The sequence below is a fragment of the Monodelphis domestica genome, chromosome 7, assembly GCF_027887165.1.
Source record: "Monodelphis domestica isolate mMonDom1 chromosome 7, mMonDom1.pri, whole genome shotgun sequence".
In the NCBI taxonomy this organism is placed as follows: domain Eukaryota; kingdom Metazoa; phylum Chordata; class Mammalia; order Didelphimorphia; family Didelphidae; genus Monodelphis; species Monodelphis domestica.
The window spans coordinates 227925533-227938504 of NC_077233.1; the positions used below are offsets into that span (position 1 = coordinate 227925533).

The 12972-nt window shown below is 32.7% G+C and overlaps 1 protein-coding gene across 1 annotated transcript in view; it reads right to left on the reverse strand.

The window, feature by feature from the left end:
- LMTK2 (lemur tyrosine kinase 2) overlaps positions 1-12972 on the reverse strand; it is a 136412-nt gene that overhangs the window by 73735 nt on the left and 49705 nt on the right. The window contains exons 2-3 of the mRNA XM_007498274.3: positions 9522-9646; positions 606-750 (exon numbers count right to left, since the gene is read on the reverse strand). Coding sequence (XP_007498336.1) covers positions 606-750; positions 9522-9646 — 270 coding nt within the window. The remainder of the gene's footprint in view (positions 1-605; positions 751-9521; positions 9647-12972) is intronic.

Genomic DNA, 12972 nt, shown 5'->3' on the forward strand with positions numbered 1-12972 from the left:
TAGTAAAAGAAAAAGTAGGTGGTGGGGAGAGGAGAGAGTCTCCATTTTGTGGATAGGTCCAAATAGCCAGTCATATTCATTCCTTCCTTCTTAGGAGCAGATGCTCCTGACTTCTCAACTTCAAAATCATGTCCTCCACCAGAAACCATCATTCCCATCTTCAATTTTTAGCTATCTTTTATTATCTCTCCCCATTAGAATGTAAATTTATTGAGGGAAAGGGCTGTTTTTGCTTGTCTTTTTTTTTTTTAAAGTAACCTCAGCAAAGTGTCTGGCATAAAGTAACCTAAGCAAAGTGTCTGGCATATAGAAAGAGCTCAGTCGGTGCCTTCCTTATATAAACAGAAATCATTTTCTCCTAAGAATAAAGTTCTTCCCTTTGATTTCTGAATTCTTGCAGCAGAAAGGTTACCTTAAAGCAAAGAAGTCTTTGCAAAGTAGAAAGCATGAAAAGGAAAGAGATTATAAAACAAACGTTATCTTCTAATTTCATTAATTAGAAATAGGGCTTCCATTAATCATAAAAGTTTTCTTAGTCTTTAGACTTCATTCAAGAGAATGAGTAAATCTTGATATTAGGACGATAATTTAACCACAAATATTACCTGAAGAAGGATGAAACTGGGATGAAACTGGTAAGGAAATATTTGGAACTGAAAGCGTAAAAACTTCTGCAGGAGACTGAAGAGAGGGTGTATCTTCTGCTGGTGGTGTAAAATCTATTTCATCATCAAAATTATCTTCAAATTCCTTTTTAAAAGTGGGAAGAGAAGAGAATAAACATATTAGTTATGTTGATTTCTTTTTAAAAACTATTCACAGTTAAGAAATGGACAGAAAGGAAACATGGCATAGGTCAAGGCTGGCTCTGATCCATACTAACAGTGTGACCAAGAGCAAGTCACTTTTTATTTTATTTTATTACATATTTTTAAACCCTTACCTTCCATCTTAGAATCAATACTGGGTATTGGTTCAAAGGCAGAAGAGTGGTAAGTAGTTAGGCAATGGGGGTTAAGTGACTTGCCCAGGGTCATACAGCCAAAAAAATATGAGGCTAGATTTGAACCCAGGACCTCCTGGGCCTGGTTCTTAATCCACTGAGCTACCCATCTGCCCCCTTACTTTTGCTTTTAGTACATAAGACAACTCCAAAAGAGTGATATATGAAGGACTTGCTAATTTATTTTAGAGGAGAGAATTTGCATCCTGGGAGATCCCTAAAATGAAGAATCCATTTAAAGGCGGGGGGGACCCAAAGGAATGGACTATGCTGTCAGAAAATTATAAATTTTACCATAACTTGGATTTCCTTTACATAACCATATGTAGCAGAAATCTTCTGATCTTTCTTCCAACTATGTGGTTCTATGAGGCAAACAACAAATAAATAGAAGACTATGCCTGGGCACTGAAAGGTACAGGGTCTCTCAATATGTCAGAAGCAAGATCTGAATAAAGATTTTCTTAACTCTAAAGAGGATTTTTACTACTATATATCCTCTATGCCATAATGCCTTTCATGCATACAAAAAGATTCATATTTACAAATTACTTAAATTAGCAAAATATTTTACATTTAAAATACCACCTCATTCAACTCAAACATTTATATGATGATTAACTGTAAAATGAGAAATTATTTTTCAATAAACATCTTTTCAAATCCCAATAAAGCAAGACAAATCAGATTCCTCATATTTTAGTGATTTTAGTTTTCTCTCCATTTCCAATTGTTGATTTTTGTTAAAATACAGAAGATACCTTGAAAAGTAGCATCCACAGAGAAAAAAGAAATAAACAAGTTTAAAATTTTTGCTCTCTAGAACCACAAGGATAAAGTACATAAATATGAAGATGGCATGTTTAAAATTTAGGAAACAATTAATAAGGATGTTAAGTAATTGATAGGATCAAACATAATTACTTAATTATTTTATTATATTTATCATATAATTAAATATTAATAATAAACATAAAACAAAAATTCCTGTCTTCATCCATTAAGTACTACCATATCATAATTGGATGCTTAAAGCATTTAATAGTTTAAATAACAGTTATTTTATTTTTCCAGTCTCTTAGAGAATATTCAGTTTTAATGACATGGTCCACTATGTCACACTACCCAAATGGTTCATGGTTCCCCAGTGTATCTTTCTTATAAAGTAAAGCTTAGTGGGCCAAAGAATTAATGGAAAACTATGTCTGAATGATGAGAAAAATCACAAAATGTAGGGTACTCACAGCTCTGTGCTCACATTGACAAAAATGGATGCTACTGCTATTTGCATCTATAAGGTAATAGGGCAAATGAATCCTATGGCAACTTCAGTATGTGTGTGGGAACATTTGAGTAAGAGGGATTTGCTCAATTTCCCTTCTAGGCAACTATTAAAGATTCTTTCATTAAAATGATTATGATGTCTCAGTTTACCACTTCTTCACACAATAAAGATGCTACAAAAAACTTAGGGTCAGTGAAGTCAATGAACATAAAATATGGTAGGAAAAACAACGCATTTCAAAGGTTTGGAATGGTAGCAAGATGCATATAAAGAAGAAGCTCTGGAATAGGAGTCAGGAAATATTACTTCTGGTCTTAGTTATATTACTTAGTAGTTTTGTAATCCTTACTCTCTTCCTTCAACTAAAAAATGAGGAGGTTGACAAGGTGATTTCTTTTTTTCAAAACAGATTTTCATATTAGCTATATTTCCCTCTTTATCCCTTTCTCCTCATTCTTCCCAGAAGGTCATCTATTCTAACACAAAAAAAGTTTTTGTTTAAAAAAAGAAAAAAATTTAACAAAATTAAACAAGATATTAAAAATGAAATAAAATCTCTAGATAAAATAATTAGGAAAAGAAATAGATTAACATGAAGTGATAAACTTAGGCCAAATAATGCAATCCCTGAAACTAGAAGAGACAAAACAGAAATCTAGTGCTCCATGAGTCAGCAAGAAATATTAGAACAAAATCAAATCATTCTAAAATTAGAAAAGAATGCAATCACTTTCTATTTGAAATAAAATGGATTGAAAGGTAGAATATGATAATTCAATCATTGAGGACATTTATGAATCATCAAACTCTAAAATTCCAATAAAAAAAGTTTTGCACACTATTTTTGATGCTATATTTCCCTCTTTATCCCTTTTTCTTCATTCTTCCCAGAAGGCCATCTATTCTAACGAAAAAAGTTTTGTTTTTTTTAGTTAAAAAAAAAAAAGAAAAAAATTTAACAAAATATACACATTGAAAAAAAGCTGGTGGCATTAGATGCAATGTTTCTTGCCCATAAACCCCCAGCTCTGAAAAGGTCTTCTCATATCTCTTCTTTGGGACTAAGCATGTTCTTTTTAATTTCGCAACATTTGGTTTCAATTATTTTTCACTAATTGATTTCTAAGGTCCTATTCAGGTCTAAAATATCTAAAATTCTATATTAGTTCTAAAGAATCCAATAATCTATGGATTGGAATTAGAATCAGTGAAATTTTTAAAAGATCGCCACTCATTCTTACAGATGAGTAAACGGGGGCCAAGAGAGATTAGGCAATTTGCCCAGTCATGAAATGCATTAGCAGTAAAACTGGGATTGTAACTAGGGTCTTCTGAATCCCAGGGTGAATGCTTTTTCCATTACACAATGCTACCTCACCTTAAACTAATATGCAACTGACACAATCTCAGGAGTTGAAGGCTAGCCAACAGTGATCAAAAGGAAAACAAAGTTATTTGTACTATCCATCTTTAGAATAAGTTCTAGACTGTCTGCCCTTTGATCCAGCTATAGCACTGCTGGGTTTGTACCCCAAAGAGATAATAAGTACAAAGAGTTGTACAAGAATATTCATAGCTGCACTCTTTGTGGTGGCCAAAAATTGGAAAATGAGGGGATGCCCTTCAAATGGGGAATGGCTGAACAAATTGTGGTGTATGTTGGTGATGGAATACTATTGTGCTCAAAGGAATAATAAAGTGGAGGGATTCCATGGAGACTGGAACAACCTCCAGGAAGTGATGCAGAGCGAGAGGAGCAGAACCAGGAAAACATTGTACACAGAGACTGATACATTGTGGTACAATCGAACGTAATGGACTTCTCCATTAGTGGCAATGCAATGTCCCTGAACAATCTGCAGGGATCTAAAAAACACTATCCACAAGCAGAGGATAAACTATGGGAGTAAAAACACCGAGGAAAAGCAACTGCTTGACTACAGGGGGGAAGAGGATACGACTGAGGAGAGACTCTAAATGAACACTCTAATGCAAATACCAACAACATGGAAATGGGTTCGAACCAAGAACACAAGTGATACCCAGTGGAATCGTGCACCAGCTATGGGAGAGGTGGTGGGAAGGGGGGGTGGGGGGGAGGAAAAGAAAATGATCTTTGTTTCCAATGAATAATGTTTGGAAATGACCAAATAAAATAATGTTTAAAGTGAAAAAAAAAAAAGAATAAGTTCTATATGACTAACTCTAAGTTCTGAAAGAAAATGGGCTGTTCCTGACATGGCTCAATGAACTCTGAATACATAAAAACTTATTGCACAGGCTATGCTTTAGTCCTTACAAGATTCCTTATACTAATTTGAATGAGACATAAATTGTAAGAAAAAAAGAATGCCAAACAAAAAAAAAGAGGAAAAGCCTTCTGTTCATGTTAAGTCTAACTCTTCCCATCTCCTAACTTCCCAATTCTGCTATTATAAAAAGACCAAATAGATAAGGATAATAGTAAGATCACCAGTGATTCAGATGGGTCGGAACAACAAAAAGATAATAATAAATACTAACTTTCATAAAGCACATACTATATGCCAGGTACTGTTAAGCACTTTATAAATATCTCATTCAAGCTTCACAGCTGTGGGAGGTCAGTGGTGTTATCATCTCTGTTTTACAGATAAGAAAACAGGTCAAGAAAGGTGAAATGAAGACTATATTGGAGAGCTGACCATAGTTAAAGGTCAGACTTTAGCTATGTCTCCAAATGGCCAGGTCTCTTATTATAGAATTATTCAAAGAACTCAGATAACCAATAACAAGTTTATTTCTTAGAAAATAATTATTATTTAATAAATAAATTATTGTTATCTGAGAGAGGATTAATGAAGTCATTAATTTTATTATTAATTTAATTTTATTAATTAATTATATATAAATATAAGACATTTACTTTGTATACCAGGCACTGTGTTAAGCAATATTAATGAAGTGAACATGATATATAATGAGTAAAACAGAAAACTAACAAATCCGAAGTACATATAAGAGAAAAATCTTGAAAATTGGAGGAGAGATAAATTGGAAATAAAACAGGCAACAAAACTGAAATGACAAAGCTAAAATCTGAGTCTTTGAAAAATACTAACAAAATTAATAAACGAACCTTTAGACAACTTAAGAGGAATGAAAAGTAAATTACCAAAATAATAATAAAATAAAATCAGAAGAAACTCAGAAGAAACAAAAATTATTAGAATCTATTATGGCATACAATTATATGCCAATAAATCTGAGAATTCAAAAGAAGGAGGCTAAAAAGAAGACCAAAAAATCTCTTAAATTAACCACACTAAATAAAGATCTCAAATTTCATTAAGGAAAATTGAACTAGCTGTAGAAACATCTACTAAAGAGAAAAATCCAACAACCAAACCTGGCCCAGATGGACTTATAGAAGAGTTCTCTGAAACTTTTGAGAGAACAATTAATATGTATACATAAAAATTATTCTAAAAAATTACATGGGAAAACATTCCGACAATTCTTTTCATGAGCTACATATAGTTCAAATAATTAAACTAGGTTTGAATACTAGAATGGGTCATATCATTAATGAAAACTGTTTGAAATTTTAAAAATCTGTCTTAAGAGTACTAAGACTCAAAGTAAGGGTTGTTGTTATTGTTTTTTAAGGGGAAGAGAGGAACCGAGTGGCACAGTGAACTGAGAACCAGGCCTAAAGCTGGGAGTTACTGACTTCAAATCTAGCCTCAGATACTTTCTAGGTGCGTGACCCAGGGCAAGTTACTTAAGCCCATTCGCCTAGCCCTTGTCCTTCTGTTTTAGAGTTATTACTAAGACAGAAAATAAGTATTTAAAAATAAAGAACTTTTAAAAACAAAGTCTTGGCAAAAAAGATTATAAAATTTTATTTTTAAAAATCAATAATGATCAAATTGGAATTATACCAATCAAGGACGATTCAATGCAAGGTAAACAGTTAATATAATTAAAAGAGCATAAGTTATTGGGGAGTCAATCTATCAAAGCATATTCAATGCGCCTATATAGTTACAACTACGAAATGCTCCTAACAGAAATAAATCATTTAAAGATAATCTATGCCCAGGGGCTAGTCATTTCAATATGATAAAAATAACAATATTACTGAACTTATCTTTTAGATTTAGTGCTATTTAAACTACCAAGAGTTAGAAAGGGAGCTAGATATAACAGAATTCACTGGAGGAACAAAATATCAAGATAAACAATAAAAAAAATTAGAAATGAAAAAGGAATACTCAAATTAGATTATGAAGTAGTTATAGTGTTACTATTAGTGTTAGTTTAAAAATATAAAAAAATAAATGAACTAGAGATACAAATTGCTAGAAATATAGGAAAGCAGTCTAGAATTTAGACCAGTGTCATATACTATATAACACAAAAACTCAAAATAGGAAGATGACCTAGATTATTAAATATCTAACATGAAAAAATTAGATGAGAAACTAGATCAGGTTACCTTTCATAGCTAAGGCTAGGAAGTGAATTCTTTTTTTTTTTTAAACCCTTACCTTCCATCTTGGAGCCAATACTGTGTATGGGCTCCAAGGCAGAAGAGTGGTGAGGGCTAGGCAATGGGGGTTAAGTGACTTGCCCAGGGTCACACAGCTGGGAAGTGTCTGAGGCCAGATTTGAACCTAGGACCTCCCATCTCTAGGCCTGGCCCTCAATCCACTGAGCCACCCAGCTGCCCCCGAAGTGAATTCTTAATAAATAAATGTTAAGAGAAAATTACAAAAGATAAAATTATTAGGATAAAATATGGAATTCAAAAGCTTTTTGCAAGAATGAAATAAATACAACTAGAATAAGATAGTTAATAGTCAACTAAGAAAAAATCTTTATATGGATTATACTGATAAAAGTCCACTATACAAGATATGAAGACAATTAAAAGAAACACAAAGTCAAAAGTCATTTCTATTGGAAGAAAAGGATTAACCAAATAAAAACTCTACATATCTCTAATAATAAAAGAAATGAGAATTAAAATTTTGAAATATCACTTCACACTCAGAAAATGGACAAAGATAAACAGGAGACAATACTATTGTGCTGTACAGAATGATGAAGAGGATGACTTCAGAAAGAGCTGAAAAGACCTTCATGAACTGATGCAGAGTGAAATAAGCAGAACCAGAAAAACATACACACTAACAGCAATACTGTAGAATGATCAACTGTGACAGAATTAGTTATTATTGGTAATATCCAGGATCCAGGATAATTTTGAGGGGATTTTTGTAATCCAGCAAAGAAATTAAAACAAAATGGTTAAACAAGAAGAGATGTATAAAAGTAATGGACTATTACTGTACTCTTGAAGATAGAATGAATTCAGAAGTAAGAGATTTATAAAATGAAATCATGCAAAGCATAATAAATAGAACTAGGAACAAAATATACATGAGAATAGTATAAACGGAAAAACAAAACAAAACAGTTGAAAATGCTTTGAAATTATAATGGTCAAATTTGGCCCTGCAGAAGAGATGATGACAGAATTTTTTGATATGTTGTTACATTTTAGTGAACTATTTTTCCCCTCCTTTTTTTCTTTTTAGTAATAAGGATTAGCTCTCTTGGATCAGGCAGAAGGTGAGTGGAATACATTGGGAAATTCAGGTTATGTAAAAGATATTTAAAAAGTAATAAAAACATCCTTAAATACTGAAATTGTATGTATACAGATTTTTCTCTCTGAATAGAAAATTCCTGGTGCTATGACATTAGATAACTTAGTCACTAAATTAACAAAATTGATTTTAATGTGATGACATCAACATTCCATTCATATGAACAAAATAAAATATTTAAAGACAAAATTATCAATATTAGTGATTTTCTGCTTTATTAGGATTTTTAAAAACTCTACTAGCATTTCAAACATCTGCTTCACTAATAACATTAAATCTTCCTCTCATAAGAACAAAAAAAGGTCACCAAAACCAACTGACAAAACGAAGACATTGTAACAGTATGTACAATACTTCACTATCCAAGTAGTCCCCCTACCCTCTATACACCTAGGAGGAAAGCGTGTTTCATATGATTCTTTTCCTATGCCCTTCTTTTCTCTCCCCCTCCTTTGAATGGATTAAATCCATGATAAAAAAGACAATTGTTAATTTTCTTATGCCACTAGATTGGAGCAAAGTAGCAGCTGCAGAGAAGTTTATATAAATGAAAAGCGTCCATTCAGACAGACAGTTTTGATTACAAGGCTGCTTTTAAACATCAAAGTCCAGAAAATATTTACTTATAAAGATTTTACAGCATTTGAATTGGCAGTCTTTAGTCCATCTGTGGAAGTACTAATATATGGTTAGCTATTATTACTGTTAATATGTGGATATTAAGCCACAAGTAACATAAAAGTAGGGGAAGTTCTCCACATCATAAACATAAGATAATCAATAAAATCCAGAGAATGACCAATCAACATTTTTTCTTTTTAAAAAGCCAGGTTTTATAGCTAAGATTCCCAATCAATCTCTACTGGACCTCAATTTCTGGACCTCAACTTTCCTCAACTGTAAATGAATTGTTATATTAGATGATTTCTAACAACACTATAACCTACCATAAGATCTCAGAGCTTAATTCAATTGCTACTACTACACTTCATTCTCTGTGAAATTCCTCTATAATAATATTTAGCTATTTTCCTGGAAAATCCTATCTTTATGGAAATCAGTGTTTCTGAAAATCATTTGAAGTTAGACATAGAAGTTATCTAGCCCATGGGAGAGGTGGTGGGAAGGGGAGGAGGGGGAGGAAAAGAGGATGATCTTTGTTTCCAATGAATAATGTTTGGAAATGACCAAATAAAATAATGTTTAAAGTGAAAAAAAAGTTATCTAGCCCAACCCATAGCTAGAGGATGAATATTCTTTAAAAATATCCCCAAATGATCATCAAGCCTGAAATGGAAAATAGCTCATCTTTACAAAGTTTGTAGACATCTGTTACATAGCAATTTTAACTAAATAACACAAACTTGCTAGTCTAAAAAAGTCTTATGGGCTTTCCACCTTTGTTTTAGAAGGAATGATTGTAACCTTTCCCAAAAGAAATTAAATGAACATAATTTCCTACTTGTACAGCAAAAATTTAGATCCACTATAGTGAATACTGTAAAAGATGCTATATCTACTTAATGCCATATTTCCAGAGGACTACTTAAAATGTTTTTATTTTTTTAATGCTCACCTTAAAGTCTATTTCTCGATCTTTACAGCAGGATACACAGTTCACAATCAGCACTACCAATGTCAGTAAACTGCATATAGACAGAACCACAAAAAGTAAGGACACTTCTGCTGCAGCTGCTTCCCCTAAAAAAAAGAAAAAGAAAAAAAGCAAGTACTTTTAAAAACAAAGACATTCAAAATTAAATTTTAATCACTGAATCAATATATATTACCCAAGGCATAAAGTAGATAAAATATTAAATAAATGCAGTTTGAATGTATTAAATGTGGTTTAAATGTTTAGAATGTAGCTATGGCCAATTTAAAATTCTCTCATTTATACCAATAGTTAAATAATGAATGAGTTATCTGAATAATGTCAAATCTGATTTGAACATTTTTTGGATTGAGGTATTGCAGTAGACATTATTTTCTCTAAATAAGGAATTTTTCCTTATTAGTCTAATGCAGGTCATCTATCTATGGTGAAATCATAGATTAAAAAAAAACACTGTTCTGTGAGCTGTGTTCTGTCCAAGCTATGGTCGGGTAAATTTTGTTGCAGAACAATTAGTTCATTCAATAAAGGCCAGAGTTTGTCTATAACAAACAAAACCCACTAAATTCCCATCAAAGATAATTCTATGAACTTGGGTAAATTATTCCACCTCTCTGGGTTTCAGTTTCCTTTGCTGTAAAATGACTGGATTTTATATGTTAAAAAAAATAAAGCAGGAAATTGAGTGTCCTTTGACTGGAGAATGGCTGAACAAATTGTGCTACATTATATATGGCATATTAATGCACCATAAGAAACAGCAAATATAAAGAAACCATGAGATACTTGGGAAGACTTATGAACTAAAATAGAGTAAAGTAGAATCAGAACAATTTACATAATGCGACCACAATAAAGTAAAAGAAAACAATCCTAAAGGACTTCAGAATTTTGGTTAGTCCAGGGATCAATTGTGACTTCAGACAGTAGATGGTGGAGAATGTCTCTTGATTCTTGGCAAAGGAGCAATGGGAAGATAATACAAAGAACAAGAAGGCATACATTTTAAAGCATGCTCAATATGTTATTTTGTTTAAGTATATTTCTCTACAAGGAAGAGTTCATTGGGGGATGAGATGTTGCTAAGGAGTGACAGAAAAATAAAAAAGTGTGAATGACATTTCAGAATAATGTAAAATACAGAAACTAGACTAGAGGATCTCTTTAATACTTCCCAGTCCTCATACTATAAATCTTGCATGAACAAAGCCTATCTGTGGATGGCAATGCAATAATAAGAAGCTGTCAAAGAAAGAGTCTCATAAAACTATTTTGGCTAATAGCAGAACTTAAATCCATACTACAAAATGTTGTAAAAGTGATGTTAGTTGATGAACCTCAAGGATGTCAAAGTACAATCTTCTTGGCAGTGCAAAACTGGTGAGAAATCAATATGTTTAAAGATTAGGAAGGAGATTCCAGAATTACTATCAACAGCTCCTTCTAAAATCATCTTGGTTAAACTCAATTCTCATTTAGGTTAATACTGTCCTTCAAACTCTCGTATTTTTCTAATTAATTCTCTGTACATCTGTCAAATTGATAACCCTAAAACACAGATCTATCCATGGGATGACATTCTACTCTAACATTGATCAACTCAAAAATCTGCATGGCTCTCTACTGACTTTAGGATAAAATTCAAAGTCCTCAGGCTGGAATTTAAGGTCCACCAAAACCTGATTCCAGACTATGTTTCCAATCTTACTTGGTATTACTCTCCTTCATATACTCCCTACCCTTGTAACTAGCCTGCTAGTTGTTCCCCATAGACAACACTCCACCTTCTCTTTGCCTTTGCACAAGGAGGTTGAGGTCTTAAGGCTAGAAAATGTATTTTCTTCCTCACCTTGAAGTCACAGAATCCCTGGCCTCTTTCAAAGCATAAATCCCATGCCATCTCTTATTTAAGACTTTTAAAAATACTACCCCCCTAATTACTAACATTCATACTGTATTAATCTTAACCTATAAATTTTTGTATATAGCTTGCATTTAATAGTGTATTTCCAGAATTTAAGTTCCTTGGGGAAAGGACTGTTTTCTTTTTCTCTTTGTAGCTCTAGCACATACCATATCCTGCAAATATTCACTACTTAAACAGTTCCAAATTGCCATCAATTAGAAAGTTCCTTCTAATGACTATAACCTATCCATATCTGCCTGTCCTATATGACTTGTCCAGGTCTTTCTGTAACTTCACCAAAAGAGTCCAATTCAACATGATGAAGACTTTGTTTCCTCTCAATAGCAGGAGATGTTGGTACACTCTGGCCTGCATCCCTGCAATATGACCAGCAGCACATCTCTTCTAATCATGTACTTCTTTGAAGATATTTTTTACTCTGGTTCTTCTTTGATATTCCTTATTGATATGTATAGCTTGCTCATAAACATCATGGTGCCTTTCCACTGCCCTTCTGTGAGATGTTAATTTTTAATTCAGAGACCATGATATTCAATGTTTTATTGCCTCATGGCAAGACTAGTAGAATAATATTATTTAAAAGATGGCCTTGGCTTCTGTAGAAAACCTAGAGTTAGTAAAGAAACTTTGTGAAGTGATCCTTTAGAATTAGAAGACATGTATTCAAAACCTGTCTCATTATTAGCTGTGTGACCTAGATGCAGTCACTTCTCTAATAGATATTTGTCATCTGTAAATGAGAATATTATAGCATCTACCTCACAGTGTTGATATGAAGGTCAAATGAAATCATATATAAAGTGCTTTCAAAACTTTAAAGTGCTATTTGTAATTTCTCAAAGGCAGTCTAGCCCATTCTCCTTCTGTTCAACTTTAGACCCAACTCACCCATTTGGACTGTATGTCCCCAATAGACACACCACTAGATTAGATCTAAAAGTTGTCCATTCAAATGCATGTCATAATCTGAGTAGTAGACACTTTTTATCCATTTGGTTTCTCTTGAGTGGAGGGTCATATCAAAAACTTGAATGGTTATATATCTTCCAGGAAGCTCTACAAATTCTGAGTACTAATAGTATTTAAAGTGCAATGTCACCCACAGATAGGAATCTAGAGAGAATCCTTTTCAATTTGGCCTGGATTTTCCCCCATCAGACAAATTTTTGGTAAGTACACATCTCCCTGTTTTATGCTTTACCTGAAACAGGACTGTTTCTCTTGTTCTCTCTTTCAAGTAATCTTAAATGACTTGATGTATGGTTGAGAAACATTTGTTGGAAGAGAGTATAAAAGAGGAGTTCTGTTATACTGAATCAAATACTTTTTCATAATTAACAATAAGCATAATGGAGTCTCATATTCTCTAATACCTTTTGGTCAAATAGAAAATGGCAAAGATATGGTTCACTGTTTAATATTGCTTGTGAAAGCCTCATATTATATTACATACAAATATAACTCTTTGAAGAGGCCCTTAATTCA